Source organism: Hirundo rustica, chromosome 8, assembly GCF_015227805.2.
Source record: "Hirundo rustica isolate bHirRus1 chromosome 8, bHirRus1.pri.v3, whole genome shotgun sequence".
Taxonomy (NCBI): Eukaryota; Metazoa; Chordata; class Aves; order Passeriformes; family Hirundinidae; genus Hirundo; species Hirundo rustica.
In genome coordinates, this window is record NC_053457.1 from 6,389,087 (window position 1) to 6,406,819 (window position 17,733).

A 17,733-nucleotide genomic window follows, 5' to 3' on the forward strand; every position below is an offset into this window, starting at 1 on the left:
GAATGAAAAAATCACTTAACAGAAGCAATTATGTTGGGCACATAAACAGCTCTGCCTTCAGACATTTTATTCAAATGCTGCAAAGCACACTAGAAAATATCAATTGTTTTAAAAAAAAACCTCCGAGTATTTTTCACAACTGAAAAATCAATCATTATAAACAACATCTGGGGATCATTAATATCTTGCTCTACAGTTGAATTAACAAAATAAGAAAGAAATCTGACCAGAATCCAGAACATTTCCAGATTCACTTTCTCAAGCCTAAAAGCTTGTGCTTGCAGAGGTGGGGTGGGAGGGAAGAGGAAATGTACATTTATCTATATTGTATATAGCACTATTATGCATTAATTACTACTTCCCCTCCAGCTATGTCCTGTTTTTGTTTTGAGAGACCTAAAATTTGAAATATTTTGCTAAGCCACCCTGCCCAAGACCTTGGGAAAAATTTGCATACTTTTCAGACTGTTGGAGATGCCACCGTAAAGCTCCATCTAAGGAGTTCCCAGTATCCATGTTAATAAAAAGTTTCCATACTCCTCCTATTGCAGTTCTACCTGTTTTAAACATTCCAGTCTTCTCAAAGGAGCACTAACACAATTCCCATTTTAATATCACATCTGTATGAAAACAAAGAAGCCCAAAGCATCTATATGGAAACTTCAGATCTTTCTTAATTTCACTGATATAAATTATCCTGCAGGTAGGCAAAACAGACAACAGCAATAATGCTGATTCTTTACATCAGCTGAAAATCTTTAAAAAATGCCCAGTCAGCCCAGGTGCAATTTTTGTACTGGAGCTAGTTTAAAAAGAAAAGCCAACTTTGACTCTTTGACTCACACAAATAAAATAAGTCACCAACAGGAAAACTGTATTTCATTTAGACTGAAAACATTCTTCCGTCTTTTTTTTTTGTTTGTTTTAAAGACTCAATCCCTGCCAAGGTTTTATTTTTGTTATGTTTTTCTCCCAAACAACTGATTTTATCTGTGAGTCACAAACTTCTGTAAACTAAGATGCATAATGAGAGCAAAGACCAACTTTCAGCTTTACCAGAGTAATGGTACCACTCTATACCCAGAAGTCGCCAGCTTTCACGCCACAGAATTTTTCTGACATGTGACCCATCCCTAAAAAGTCCTTTCTCTTCATGATCTGCTCTTCCATGGCCTCTCTGGCCAATGACACGGAGGGTAAGTCTTTCTGAAATTGCTGGCTCAGAAACTCCAGCAGCTGGGAGGACTGGTAGGTCACCCCACATTCCCAACCACTCCCTGCCAGCCCTGGAAGTGAGACAAACTGCCTTCTTCATTGTTTTACAGGGAGAGATGAGCTCCTGAAGGTTTTGAGGTTTGCATTTTAATATAGATAACTTTTCCCCTAGCAAGCAGTGTATCTTTAAGTTTGGTTTGGGGGATGGGGAGAAGAGATAAGTGGGGCCTGCAATGCCCTTTTGCACACGTTTTTTTTTTCAATGAGCAGTCTCCCCCTGCATTGCTCATGTTATGGCCAAATGAAGATGGTTAATTTTTCAGAGGAAAAAAATATGTTTATACCACAGTAAGTTGTAGTTCTCTCACTTTCAGGTATGAAATGTTTCATTAAAAAATTGGGTTTTACATGCAAACCCAAAACCTTCTTTTGGGTGTGAATATGTGTTTACAGTACTCCAGGGACCAAACAGATTGTTTAACGGCACATTGGACCCAGCATGCTGTAAAAATAATCCAGATTGATGTAAAATTTACCAAACAGATTTTGAAAATGATTAGAAAGAAGGTATTCAGTTTTCTCTCACACTCCTCTTTATAGACAAAGCAAGTCCATCCTCACAGAATGAAAGACAGCCTTTGGACTGATCTTTAGCAGACCGGATTTGTAACATTTATCTAGCAAAGCACCACGATAAACCCTTCTGTGTGAGATTTTTACCTGGTGAAGCTGATGGAGCTGAAACTCACCATCACCCAGACCACAGCTGGATCACAGAAGGATCCTGGATCATTGATGTGCCCTGGAAGCCACACCATGCCATGGGACTGGCACAAGCCTGGCAACTGAAGTCACCTTTTTTGGACAAGCAAACACAGAGGACATGTGCTGCTCTAGCAACAAGTGCACACTGATTTATGCCCAGTGACCTTCAGATGCACCTTCTGAACACTCACAGGCAGCTTTGCCTCCAGCTAGACCACTTTGGTCTATAATGAAAATTATTAGAAATCTAATTTTTTCATTCCTTCTCTCTTAGCACGTATGACCACATAGCAGATGCCAGTAAATGATATGCATTTACCAAAGTTATTCAGCAACAGTAACCCCAGAGGCTGATAAATTAAAAAGATTTTGAGAAATGTCTCGAGCAGAAGAGAAATGAATTGCTCATTTTCATTGCTCATATTCATTTCATTATCCACCTGGACTGCTTCATGCTGGTGAGGACCTCTAATTGCTCTTATTTCAGGAGAGGGATACGTGTGTAGTTTGACTGCAGTCATAGCAGGAACTTGGGCTATTGAGACATCCAAGCAAGCTTTCTGAACAGAAGCAAGCTCTTGAGCCTATTTGCATTCTGGAGGGGAACCCTCCAAGGCAGTTGGATTAACTAATCAGTGGTTATATCAACAAGAATGGGAGCAGGAGGCTTCCCACTCACAGCAGTGCTTCCTCTGAAAATGTAGAACAAGTCCTTCCGTGGCAGGCTGCAAAGAAATACAGGAAAATGTTTGATGCTGTGGCACAATGAACCAAACCAGAGGAGAATCAGAAGAGGACTGTGCAAGAAAACTGGTCCTAAATATTCCTGTCCAAACCACCTGGGCACATGCCATACAGCAGTGGACAAGCACAGGTAGCTGTGGTGTTGGCAGCGCCTGTGGCAGCCCAAGCTGGAGCTGGAGGGAAGTTTAGCACAGCCTTAGCCTCACAGAAGCTCTGTGGAAACACAGAACACGCACACAGCACTGCCCAAAGCCTTGCTGCATCCCTCTCTGGCTGTACCTGTGGGAGCTCACACACAGCACCTACATACATCCTCTGCTTTAAAAAGTCCCACACCAAAACAACGTTATTTATTGTCAGCAAAACTTAATTCCTCTCCCTCACTTGCTGCTTGATTTATTTTTGTTAAACCCTACAGAAGAGGGGAAAAAAGAGGCAAGGAGTATGAGAACAAGTCAGAGCTGAACAATTTTTTTTTTTGTTATAAATTTATTATGAAAGGAGAGAATATATTTCCAAGAAAAACATTTTGGTCTGGAAAATTAAAACTGCCTTAAAAGGACAACAGCTTACATGCTGGGGGTTCTTTGTAAAGGGTTTCTGGGGTCTCATTTATGACATGCTGTACCTGTTGCACAATACTCCAACATACACAGAATGTGTAAGACTTGCCTCAAAAGCAATGCTTCTGTAGAAGACCTGGAATCCACATGAGAAACCAGTGCTCCCGTGCTTCCCACAAAAAGAAATCGGCAGAATGATTTTCCCAAATTTTTTATTTGCTTTAGAGTTAGGAGAATTTCAGGTAAAAATGGTGATATTCACACTCCTATCTTGTTCCTCCTGCACACTTAGTTCATTTGCAAGGTAAGAGAGAGACAAAACCTCCAAATTAAATGTCTCTGCATTTCCTTATAGACACCTTTTCAGAATTTTAGTCACCGTTTTTGTAATCTGATATCCCCTCAGATTTGACTGATAAATACCAGTGCCTTAGAGTAATCTATTTATCTACTGTAGCACCCTGCCTCTGTTTAGCCTTAGCAATCATCACTTTCCACATGTGACATCAATCTACACGGTATCAATGTAAACTGTTTGTATAATGAAGCGTTGTACATTTTATTGTCCTGCCAGAAAGAAAAGGATTAACGAGTACTTTGCCTGTTGTCTTCAACACAGGTAGCATAACTGACACCATACATTTTGCAATACAGATATGGAACCAGGCACTGGCAGGTTTTTTCTTCTTAAAACAGCAGGGCTTGCAAGTTTTACATCATTATTTTCATAATAAATACTTAAAAACCTTTTTGGGGATTTTTTGTGGCTCTTTTTTTTTCAATAGGGATTTTTTTTTAAACATCTGCGTCTCAAACCAAACTAAATTTTAAATACACATTATTAATTTCTATGGCTAAGTTTTCTGTGGCTCTGCTTGATAATGAGATAATTGCCTCGCAAAGGTCAAGAGAATGGCATACTTTGCTTTCAGAGGCTGAACAAAGCACTTGCTATGGTTCACTAAGCGTAGTTTCTGCATCACTCCACATCTCTTAGATTCATCTATTACTAATATTCCATGATACACTCGCATTATGGATCCAACTATTTCAACAAACCTGTAATCAAGGAATGACCCTGAATAAAACACTCCACAGAAAGCAGATGGTAGGCTCATGAAACGCCTTCAAGCCTAAAATAACCTTTCCCATATAAAAAGAAGAGTCAATTGCACTGAACTTTATATTCTGAGCTTGAGCTCAGAGTAAATAAAAACCAACACGATACTATTGTGTCATTGGACCAAAACTTCCAGGGCATTTAATTCATTTTTTTTCACCACCCCCATCCCCTAAGAGCAACCAACACTTTTATTCATAGTTCATTCAAAGTCTGTAATGTTTTGTGTGAGTGTGAGCAGACTTGACAGTTTGGGCCTGATTCTGAAAAACCTTGACAGCACAAAACTAAAACTACTCCCAGCAGTCGTGTGCTCCAGTGACAACACCATGTGAGGAAGGATCTGTCAGCCTTTTGGGAATGGAGAGGCATAGCAGCAGAGGAGCACTACCTTACAAAATGCCCCAATGCCACCAGATGAGTCAGGGTTTCTCTGCTGACACAACAATGCCTGAGCTGGGCACCAAGCTCAAAGCCAGTGTGCTAGAATTCAGAAAAACAGGCAGATGATTCTCCCATCAGAAACATTCCCTCTCAGTCTCATTACTAAATGTTTAAGGGCATCAGCAGAATTTTTTTATCTAAGAGACCACAGGAGCAAAGGTGTACTCAGCACCATGCAGATTTTGCAAGCATTAGCCACAGAACTCATCCATCTGGTGTTATGGGGGATAAAACTTAATTCTGAACACTGCTAAACAAACTACGCTGAGTGTCTACACAACATGCATTCTGCCACATTTTCAAAGTACATCTGCTGTCGTTGGGATGATCTGACACCAAAAAAACCCTAGTGTGAAATCACCTGGTTGCTATCAGGTGTCAAATCCTTTTCCCCGGCTGTAAGGGGCTGTGCACCCCTTTAGAGCTGCAGAGTATTCTCTGCGCCTTTTGAATTAAGAGGTCACCTCCCAGAAGTACCTCTGCATTCATAAAATCAAGCTCTGAGCAGTGGCAAAGCCCATGTTGAACCAGCCCACATTCCAAGATGACCAGAAACACACCAGCTCCAGCTGACACTCGTACAGGGCCCCGGGAGCACGGCTGGCGAGTGCCCTGCAACAGCAATGGGGTGTGCCAGGACTCTCTCCTATTTTGCATTTTTTAGCATATTGCCAAAAACAATGACTTCCAAAAACTAACACACCCTGTAAAACTTCTGGAAGACAGGCCACAGGTGAATGGTTAAGGTAGGTGGACCTCAAACCCAGGCAAGGTATCGTTTCACTCAAACCGAGGCACTGTGCTACACTCTACCCGTGTAACATTATCTTTGATTGTGAACTCAAGGTGCAATACTGAGACCACTGATGGCTAGAAGCCTTCAGTCTTAAAGAAGAAAGAGCATATTTGGTACTGAACATTACAATCATAAATAGCATTCACTTCAAAGGAATCACATCTTCCCTTTGGAAATCAGTGGACACTTAAAAGAAGAAAAACGTCTTGTGAGAAAAAGAAAATAACTGTAATGGGACTTACCAAACTCATCACATATACTTTCATTTTCTATTAGGGTAGGATGATCAAATGTATCCCGACAATAGAAGATTTGGGGGTTCTTGCTTGTTACTGCGATGCCTCCAAGGGCTAAAACAAACTGGTCTGTTAGTATTGAAGAGGGCTTGTCCTGAATGCGCTTTAACATGGAACGGTATCGACAGTACTGTGGGTAGCTGAGAATTAAAAGGTTTGAATCTTCGTCATCCTCACCTGGAAGAACAGAAAAAAAATACTCTTAGTATATCAGAAAAATACAAAACAAGAGCTGTGACTCAAGTATTCCAGAAAAATTCATTTTTCTGGAGTAAGTTTGTCTTTTTTCAAGACACAACTTCTATAGCACAGTGGGTCTGGAAAGAAAGGTTAAAACCCAGAAATTGAAAGAAAGTTTATTAAAATAGGTTCTGTTCTGCCTTTCTATTCAGTTTTCCTATACTTACTACCAAGGATTACCTGGATGAGCAAGAAAACACTGCTCAGCAGAAATTGGCCTGAAACAAAGTGTTCTCCATACTTTGCCAATTTGGCTGCTTCAATAGAAATATTATCTGTAATTTTTACTCAGTTCCCCATATACCTTTACACAACACTCATGTTTACATCAGCTAACATATTTTAAAAATAATAATATACAAGCCTCAGAGCATCCAGCTCTTACCTGTCCTTGGAAGTACCTGATTCTGGTAACTACCAAAGGACCCCTGGGCCAGGGGAGATGAGCTGATCCGACCTGGTCATTGTTGCTAAACCCCAAGAGGTGGAAGCAACTTTCTTCACGCTAAATGCAAATGCAGCAGCACTCAATAAAAGTCCTACAGAGCACAACGAGCAAATGAATTTCCAAACAGCTTGTGCTGCTGGGCTCAAAATATAAAGCAATCTAGACCTCAGAGCTCTCCATTCCTCTATGGTTTAGATGATATCACATACGAAGGTGGCAGATTTTGAAATATCACAATAAAGTGTCATCATATAACCAGAAGGAAACCTAAGAGGGAAAAAACCCCCCTCAACTAGGGATACAAACATGAGAAATTACTCATTTGCAGTTATGCAGCCAGTACTCAACAGCACCTCTTTTTATGCTCATTTATCTCCTCAGGTACGTAACAGAACGTGGCTTTCCAGGCATGCCAATGAAGACAAAGCAACAGCATTCACTTTACGTTTTCTGCTGTACTCTGATTAGTTAATAACTCAGCTATTTCTTCTGCCAGAGACAAAAGGTCTACTATTTAATCCCTCTGCTAATACTGAAATCATCATTCTTACTCCTAAAGTAAAAATCACTTCAGACACTGAAAGAAAAGTCAGATCAGTTCTCCCCAACCAAATATGATGGCACAACTCATCTAGATTCAAGTGAGGCAATGGAAATGTTGACACATAAAAGGCTAAATTTTTAGAAGTCTCTGGAAGCAGATATATCACCTAGAATGTCATCACTGCAGATGAATGTAATGCTGTAAAAAAAAAAAAATCAACACAGCAGACGGACTTGTGAAGCACAGTCTTTGCTAGCACAGCTCCTGAAAGTCATCACTTTTAAAACCTCAAAACTCTCACCACTATCCTGACATAGGTGAGGACATAAAACTATTTGGTATTCAAACAAAACAAAACAACAACAACAACAAACAACAAACAACAAAAAACACAACAAACCAAAAAACCCACAAAAACAAAGTAAGAGAAATACATTTTGGTAAACAGCACTGACATTACTTTTCTAAGAAAATAAAATTGATGGCCCCAAAACCTCTTTAGGCCAATAACGATGTGGTCACGCTTTTCTTTGTTTAACAAGTATCCCATAAGCCTATGCAACAGCACGACTAAGCCAATTGCTCCTGGGAATAAGGCTCTCTCTTCTTTATTAGGAAACTCTAAAAATCAGATCAGGAAAACTGTTCTAGGAATTAACAAGCACATGATCCGTCCCTTAGCTCCTTGGAGAGTTTCACGTACGCCTGTCTGACGGTTATTACTACTTTATACCTTTGTGTAGATAGCGGTGAGCCGAATCTGTCGATCTGACAGCACTTTTCTTATGCCAGGATGTGGTCAGCTTTTTAAACAGGGTGTATATAAATGTATGTCCCACGTGCCTTTGTAGTAAACCATTAGTTTCTAGACAAATGTGCTGCAAGTCCCTGAGCAGAATTACACAAACTTTGTACCCCTGACAACTGACGACTTCACTCAACCCCCCTGGCATAAATTAAAACCAAGTAATTTTTACAGGATCACTTTCATACATGCTTGTGCAGTTCCAATGAGTACTTTGTGATGCATTTGTTTCCTTTCCTTTTTCACGCCAGGCTCAATAGATACGTCTAAGAACGAACAAAGGCTGAATAAACTGAAAATTTGTTTAGAGAAAGACAAACACAGTGTTCCTGGAACAAAGATTTTTTTCCTCAACCACGCCCACATGAGAAAAGAGAAATCAAAGCAGACCAATCCCTAATAAAATGCAAGCCCGAAGAAGAATTATTATTTGCTTTTATCAAAATCTCACACATGCCATTTAATGGAGGACTTAGTGATTATTGCAACTGTTTTTCAGAAATATGATCGGAAAGAGTTTACTCTTAGGAGAAGCAAAGTTCAAAATGTGGATCACATTCCATTAAAATTAAGAAAAACAACATTCCTTCTAAAAACACACAACTGAGATATTAGGAAACCAAGATGCTGTATTTCTGAGTTTCATTTTAGCTTCAACAGACAGAACATGGTAAAAGATAATACCTACAGTGTTCTGCTTGTGAGGCTCAACTGAAATTACTCTAATCCTATGCTGAAATCATAATTGAGTGGTTTAATAAACCACTCCAACGGCAACTTTTCATTTATTTTTACATTTCAAGGCTGCAAACAGAGAAAGTGTAATTAGGAAGCAAGGTTCCACCACTGCCTTCCTTCTGAGCACTGCCTGGTATCTCCAGAGTTGTAATCCAACCGTTCCCTTTGTAAGGGGTAAAGAGAGCTGGGATTTGGCATAGCCTGGCATTTATGTTGGATTACATGTTCTTCAATTTGTCTTTGTAAGTAAGAGATGCATGAAATGCCAAACACAATGAATCTATGCAAGAACTGACTTTTCAAATCAGCACAACCATTTTTAATATGTAAGGCAAGACAATTAAATGGCCCAAAAGAAAAAAAAAATAAAATAAAGCCTCCTAAAAGGATGAATTCCTAACAAATCCATCTAGAGCCAGAACTATTTACAGAGAGAGCAGAGAAAAAGAAAATAAGTAACATGCTTTTTGTTTGCTTGTTTCAGAAACATCAGCCTATAATGTTATTGCTAACTGCCATAATCTACCCTCAACATCAGTAAGCATTATTTCTCTTTAAAAAGACCTTCACACCAGGATTTTATAGAGCTTGATGGAAAAACTATGCATGTTCCTTCCTGTACCTAATTACCTCAACTGGAAAAGCTGCCAAGTATTTTGCCCTTTAGTTCTTTTAATCGTATTAGTGCAAATGCATTTGGATGCCAACAGAAACAAACATTTTAAGATTTTTGCTTAAAAGATTCCAAATATGTATGAGGCCGGTGCTATGAAAGCACACTCCACTCCTTCCCAGAAGCACAGAGTTATTCTTGCAGAAGAAATATGAATTTGTGCCTCTTGTAAGACTAAATGTCTAGTTTCGACCCAATTTAAGTAAAATAATGTCAATATGAACTGCTCTCACAATGATTTATGCTACCTTCTGTTACTTTATTACATTAGACATTCCTTTCTCTAAGCTTTATACTTTTTGCCGTCCTCCTAGCAACCACATAAAGGCTGAGTACCAACTTTATGCGCCTGGCACCCTTCCAGGCTCGACTGTTATTGATAATTATATTGAAGTTTCAATTTAATTGCTATTCTGTTGTGACACAGAATATTTTTTGTAATTAGGCTTTTCCCATTTTCTGTCCATTCATTTTTTGTATTGCTGAAAATGACTTTTTCGTCTCCCCCCTTCCCCCCACGAAAACAGAAGCAGAACAATGATACAGATAAGGGTCTGTACATCTGTTACTATCATTAACAACCCAGTAATGCGAAGGGAAGGAAAAAAAAGAAGGCGAATATAATTTCTCAGAAGGTAAATTTCTTTTCACTTTAAGTGCTCTTTTTCTTCTTACAGTTACTCAATGATTTCCTGTTCTAATTACAAGACATTATACAGAAAGCAATTTTTAAAAAGGAAATGTACCAGCACAGTAGGCTAAATAAATAGAAACACTTGCTTGGTATGGTTTGAAATTGAAAACTTTTACGTCTCTTATCAATTCTCTGCTCTGCCTTTGTGCAATATATTCTAGCACACATCTACCATTTCTTTTGCGGCAGTTAACACAAATGTATACATCAAAGGGGAAACACACTTGCAGTTAAACTGCAGGCAAAGGGAAAAAAAAAATCAATTTTTTCCTCCTCTGTGTAGCTGGTAAGTTGGAGGCAAGCCAAGCCTCAAAGTGGAAAATATTAAAAAGTACAGAAAAGAAAGAAAGAAAAAAAAAAAAAAAAAAAAAAAAAAAAAAAAAAAAAAAAAAAAGCAGCAGGCTTGATTAAAAAGCAAAAGAAGTGATATTCAGTTCTAGATCTAAATGAATAAGCCACAAACTATTTCATAAAAACATACTGTGACGTAAATTACACATCAGTATTGCACTGTTGTGGTTATTTTGAGAAATGGCTTATACTGTAAGTCAGCTGGTAAAACCCCACCCTTAATGATTTTGTAATTCTCCATACAGCAATCAAGTGGAGCAGTCATGAAATTGCCAAGAAGGAAAACAGAGAGAGCTGTAGAGAGTTTGTAATAAAAAGATAATGTACTTTTAACATAACAGAAGTAGAAGATTGGTTTTATTAACTAAAAAAACTACTTAAAAGGTCCCAGGCTTGCCATTTGTTTTGATAAATGTTGACACAGATCTTCGTAAGATAAGCAATGGAAGTATCGGGGGAACCAGATAAAATGGGACAATGCTTCGGTGTGTGGGTAGCAAATTGAGCAAGGGAGCTATCTGGAATACAGAGAGAAAATGAAGGAAGTTGCAGGGTTCTGTCCATCAGGCTCCTCTCCCACACGGCGCCCCGGCTCCTCTGCCTTCTTTCCTCAGGCTCTGTTACTAAGGGGGTCTCCCAGAGGAATCACATATCATAATTAGTTTATCATTGCTTGTATGCACGGCTTTGACCATTATCATCACCGTGCAGGCGATACAGAGGTAATGGAGCATGCATCCGGCTGTCTGGAGGGACTGGTGTGCGCTGAACGAGCACGGCTCCGACCCCCGGGATGGGAGGTCTCCTGACTGTTGCTGGGCACGGTGTTCACTGACCTCCCAAGCCCCTCCAGCTGGTAAGGTCTAGTTCTCCTTCTCTTGTTCTACTCCTCTGGCAATGACTTTCGGCAGTACAGGCATGAGAACAAGGGTGTAGGTGAAGCAAAGGTGCGTAGCTCACCCTTCAAAACCAGTATCTGCAGGACAGACAGGCCCTACACAGCTCAGAGCTGCCTGTCCTAGTAAGAACACAAAGAAAGAGAGCACAGTTTTTCAGCAGACGGAAATGAACTTACCACACAACTACCTAAAAACCCTGAATCTCTCAAAAAGTCCAAAAGAAATAGAAATGGTGGAACGACGAAAGAATAACCACGAAGAGGAAAATAAGAAACTGGGTCTTTATGACCTCAAAATCTTTAACAGGAATCTTTAAGAGCAGTGATGCAATGAGAGTCCAGCTGTAACCTGCCAAACACCTCCAAACTTCCAAGATAACTGCAGGTGGCCAAGCAGCAATGACAGTCATCACCCACAGCTCTGGGGACTCCTGTGTGGGAAAGAATAGTGAAATAACCTTCCTGGGAGGATTACCCCTGGCTCCTGCCTGCCCACTTCTCACATTGAATTCTTTGCAGACACAAGGCTAAGAACCACAGCAGGAATCCATGCCCCACAGTAGGAATCTGCTGTGGACTAGGAGCAACAGCTGAGGTGTTCAGGTAGCTGCATCACCATCACAAGGCACGCTCTAGCACACAGATTCACCCTCTCTCCAGCGCTTAGGAAAGACTTCTCAAACACAGCTCTTCCAATCCCCTCTGCCTTTTCATTCCCACGGTCTTCATTCACTCTAGTAAAGACACTTGGTATGCCTCAGCTGCCCAATTAATCAAAAGACCTAAAAATATTAATCTAAGAATCGTATTTCTCTCACAGATAAATGCAAATACAGTAACGATTTAGCCACATGAGATGGGACAGGAAATCTGTGGTTTTGGTTTTAAATAAATTTGGGTAAATTATTGACACAACGGGGATACCTCTTTGTCGGCAGGACCCATGCTACTCATCCCTGCTTTGAGAACCCCCCTCTATTTGAATGCTAATGCAATCAAGAACAAAGGCAATGTGTTGCAGGATAGAACACAGTGATTACATTTATGTTTACCAGATAATGATGGTGTTAACAAGTTGCCTGTAATTCTGACATGGACGTTTGCTTGCCTGATTCTGCTTTTAAACTGATCAAAAGGCAAAAGTCATTTCTGCCAATAGTGAGAATAAAATGTACAGCCTTTCTGCATGTGTCAGATATTTCTCCCCTTTTAAGGAGGAGACAGAGCTAATTCTCAGAATTTCATGCCACTTCCCCGGCCCACCGTTTTCTGTCACAGTGCCAGCAGAGCATCAGCCTTTCAAAGAATTCCTAAGCTTAGTTTAACATTTGAAAGAAAGAGAATACTTACAAATCTATTGGAGATTGAAACTACTGTTCAACTGAACGGCAATACAGTCATTAAAAAAAAAAAAAAAAAAAGACAGCATCATCTAATACTTAAAGCACACATCTGAAAAACATTTTACACTCGCTTATTTGGATCAGAGTTGTTCTACTCCTGCTAAATGGGGACAAACCCAAGTATGTTGATCGATGACATATAATCAAATATTTTATAATATTTATCTTGCTAAATCACTCAAAATTCAATTCCTAAATCAAATTTTTGAAGAAGACAAAAGAAATTAAATATGAAGAAGTTTCCAACCAGGTATTCCACATCCTTTTTCAGACCCTAATCCTATATTCAGCTTCTCATAATTGCAGCTCCAACCTTGCACTCCCAGGATCCTCCTGCACCTTAAGAAGTGCCTCATAAACCTTATGAGGTGTTTCTAGACTCAAAAGAAGAGTGACTGACACTCATCATTTCCAGCTTTTATATAACCCTTCCATCCACAGGCCTCAAACTGCTTTATGGAGATGAGTAAAAATTATTATCCCCATTACACAGAGAGAGAAACTGAGACAGAGAGAGCTTAAAGGATTTATTCTACAGCATCAAGCAATTTAGAGTGCAACGGGAGAGCAAAGAAGCCAGGCAGAAATTCTTGTTGGGAAATTTCTGGGTAAATGAGAGATCCCTAAGTTTCCTCAACAGGGAAGTGACTGTCTCGGGTCGCCTCAGCCAGCCTGCCTGCCTCCTCCAGAGACGGGGCACGGACCAGGCGGCTCTGCGCTGAGGCTTCTCTCTTACCACAACCATCTTCCCTGTCCCGCACAATCCCAGTCACTCCTTCGTTCTATTCAGCTGCTGCCCAGCCGGGATTATCTTCCCCTTCGCCGAGGGTCTGCAGAGCAGCAGGTCACCCTCCCGCCGAGGGCAGGTGACTGCCATGACAACAGCTGGAGGAGCCCAAGGAAAGCAAGCTGGAGCTGGGAAATCACCTCCCTGCCTCCCAAAATTTCCTTCTCTCCTTACTCCTCGAGCACGGGCCAGCCCACGTCCATGGACAGCGACAGAAAACCACTCTGATATAAAAGGTTTTTAAACTGCCCTATTAGCTTTCTAAAGCAGATGGAGATGGGGGGAAGGGGGAGATTGATTGCGGAAGGGAGCACATGCTGCCTGTCCTCTTGAATGTTCTGGGTCATGCGGACCATTCAGGTTGAATGTGCATCAGCTTTAAAACAAGTATTTATCCTGGTTGTCGTGGTTACTGATAAGAAGCTTCAATTCTGCTGATAACAAAAAGAAGAAAGAATTAAAAAGGGGAGGGGAGCTGAAAACATAATTTGGTAATATGACGAAGCCAACGAGAGGAATTAAATCGCATTAAACAAGCCAATTGTACTGTAAATGGCTCTGCCTCCGCATTTGCTTTTACATCATCTAAGGCTCTAACATGGCAGCTGCTTCAGTTTTAACAAACAAACAGTAAAAACCCCTTTTAATAACGAAAGAAAATAATGATATACTTTGCTTTAGCTGAATTCAAACATAATTTAATTTTTTCCTGAGGTGAGATTTGCACAGGGAACAATCAGATAATAAGTGTTATCATTCTCACAGACAAAACGGAACCAGCACTTTGCAATTCAAAGTGCTATTTAATGCACTGTTTTCAGCAATCCCTGAACACCATCCAACATACCACTGAACTACACTTCAGTACTCACACATAAAGCCTGATCCTGCAAATACTTGAGCATGGGGCTTATGCTATGAACACAAGTACTACAGCTGAGGTTGAAGTCATACCCTCCCTACAGCACCTTTGTGGGGGGGGGAGGTTCACATCCTCACATCCACTAACTTTCCCTACCAACACCTTCTCATCTTCTGTATCATTATTTTTACTACTTCTATGATCATGTGTCTTGGTCCCCCTTTCTGACATGTAGCACTGTAGAGAGAAAATACTGGAGACTGAAAAATTCTACACTGACAGAGAAACATGCAGCCAGAGCCCCTGGCAAGAGAGGGGCACATATTTTTACAGCAGTGATAATTAACCATTGGAACAATAAGCCCAAAGATGTAACAGATTCCCCAACCCAGCGCTCAGGACTGAACCGCTTCTTCCTCAAGATATTCTCTGGACTGATGAATTTTAATCTCATGGTCTGTTATTTGTCTCCTGTGCTGAAGAGGCCCGTGACAAATCCATACTTGTGTGGCATGAAAAACCAAAAAGAAGTGTAAAGTCACTGAGAGTTAAACGGAGTTACTGGGTTTATTATCAGACTAACCAGGCCTTCTGTCATCTCCTCTCTCTTTCACCTCTGCACACCATTCAAACATAAATGACAGACAAGGAAACGCAGCCCTACTTATAAGGGACTGATTCATCACCTCTTCCTTGCGGCAGAATCAACCGCCTTCATTTTCCACTGCACCCAGAAGTATGAGTCAAAAGCCTTATTTTGGTGTCTCACACGGGGCTCTTTCATTATCATTCTGGAAATTCGGAGGAACTGCGCCCTCCTCGAAATAGCAGAGGCAGAAGCTGCTGGTCCCAGAGCTGCGACACGAGGGGTGGGGGGTGGAAATGGTCCAGTGATTTAAACAGTCAAGCCCTGCTTTTGACGTTTATGCCCTCTTTGAAACCCTTAATGAAGTAACAACCCCGTTAATTCTTGCAGGGTATTTAATACACATAAAACCTGCATTATCTACTATTTACAATTTACTACACACAAGCAGTATCTGGCTCTGTATAAAAATAACAAGCTCACTGTAACCCTCCCCTCCCTAACCATACTGCTGATTTCTTTGACACATGGAGAAGTGAGAATAATTACATTTTACTGAGTGCGGCTCATTACACTGATTTAAGTAAGATTTCCAAAGCTGTAAAAATATGCTTTTCAATTTCATTTGTTTCTAGCACTTCACCGTGAAGACAGTTCGTAAAGCCTTCAAAAATCATCATCAATATAGACAAAAATTGTACTCTGCTCATGTGGACATTTGACAGAGGGATAATAGGGTCTAGAAACACCACAGTCAGATGTTGCTTTTCTGTTTAATGTTTCCTTCTGTGCCAAACATAATATAACAGACAAGTGTTAGAGAGACATGCAGGGGGGAGTCTGAATAGAGAGCTTTAAAAGAGGTCCTTAATAGAGAAGCTGTATGCTTAGTCTTCAACAATATTCAATAGCAATTTATTTGCAGCCATTTTCTCACGTAACCTTTCACACGGGAGCAGATAAGATAGAGCACAAAACAATTTGTCAACTGCCAGATATGAACAAAAGAAACCATTTTTAATAAGCTTCAGTGGCCCCTTGTATTTGTTTTGCAACATGTTAATAACTTTTTTGGAAGCCAATCAAAGACAAGAAGAGAAAAAGAAGTCAAGCTGGGAAACAAAAATCACAGTTTAAAAATTTTACAGATAAACTCATGTTATCATCTGCAGTGTAAAAATGCTTAAACCCAGGAGTGGCACAGAATTGGAATTAGAAACATACCATCTCTTTTTTAAAAAAATAACTACTATAAAAATGCTAGTGTCGTATATACTTTTCTAAGAATTTGCTGTCCTCTATCTCATCCCAATGGAGCACACACCTGTTCCCCAAAAGAACCTTACTCAGGCTCCCCTCCTGCCCAGTGAAGAGATCAAACTCAACATGAAGACTATGAGGAAAGGCCAAACTCCAGGCCACTGACCCAACCACACTGTACCACACTTCCCCAGCTACTTGGAAACCCTCACCTCCTAACTGAACTTACATTGCACCAAATAACCCCCAAAGTGCTGCTCTGAAAAACAACATGTAACCTTTTAATGCAGCCTTAAAAGCTGTTACAGGCATGTGAGTGGGTGCTCATAAGACTGTGGTTGCTCATTTAATCCTATTCTGCATCACAACAAAGTAGACTGGAGCTGAAAAGGAGTAATAGGAAGAAGGTCTGAAAGAAAAGGGAGCTAACTTACACCTCTGCCTAGGATACAAGGACCAAACCCCAAATGACACGCAGTGTAAGACGAACAAAGCAACTGTGCAGAAATTCAGCACTGCCAAGGCCTTCCTGTGGGACCAAGGCCATAAAGCCTCATTTCTATGGAAGAAGAATTAGTTGTAGGCATGTGAGAGCTTGTGGGACAATTGCTCCTGATCCCTTCCCCTTCCTGCAGGCACAAGAGGAGAGGCAGAGAAACTCCTCAAAATCGTATCTACCAGTATCTGTGCAAAAACATTTCTGCAGAACTGAGGTTCAACAATGGGTCCAAGCGCTCATGTGAGTCCTCAGTCCCATTTTTAAGGTAAGGGCCCTCTGGTATTGAAGAAAAATCAGAAAGCACCAAAATCCCAGCAACATACGCTGAAAAAGCTGATGAAGTGTTAAGCAATTTCATTAATGTTATTAAAATAGAGAAAATTCCCTTGGAAAATTTCACACAGGCTTTCCTGTCTCGCTGCAAATTACTCATGGCCTGAGAGACGCGTGAGGAGCAAATGGAGAGAAATAAAGCTTCTCTCCAGGTAATTTGGACCGAGTCCTAGTCTCACTGGTAGAAAGACCAGGCTTGTGGGCTTCAGTGAGAACAGGGCTGGGTTCTTTGAACTAGATTATTACGGCATCTCTAAGAGAGGTACAAAAGTATACGCTGAGAGAAGATGCATCAGAGAACAAAAGAAGCTGCCGGTCAGATGACAACCCTCCTTGTTATGATGATGAAAAGACTCCCAGACTTCAGCAGATACACACCTGCAGAGTTTAGGATCCTATACCCAAAATTAGATTTTGCCTTCTAAGGACTTTGCAAAGGAGTCTGTTATCCAGTGAAGGGAAAGAATATAAGCATTTGCTCTTCAAGAAAGAGAAAGAGGAATGGCTTTTTGAATAAGAAAGGGCTCCCTGCGATGGGAACACAGCAACCCAGCCCCACACTCCTCCTGAGAACTAATACAGGATTTCTCTTCCTCTTCTGCAGGACCAGGAAATCATCCCTGGAAAAGAGGAGAAGCCGCGCTACCTGAATTATCGGAAAAGGCCTCA

At 40.6% G+C, this 17,733-nt stretch overlaps 1 protein-coding gene across 3 annotated transcripts in view; it reads right to left on the reverse strand.

Annotated features, from left to right (window-relative positions):
* The window catches only part of ARID5B (AT-rich interaction domain 5B), a 115,038-nt gene that overhangs the window by 61,405 nt on the left and 35,900 nt on the right, over positions 1-17,733 (reverse strand). For all 3 annotated transcript variants that reach the window (XM_040071190.2, XM_040071189.2, XM_040071188.1), the window contains one exon: positions 5,890-6,120. In XM_040071190.2, coding sequence (XP_039927124.1) covers positions 5,890-6,120 — 231 coding nt within the window. The remainder of the gene's footprint in view (positions 1-5,889; positions 6,121-17,733) is intronic.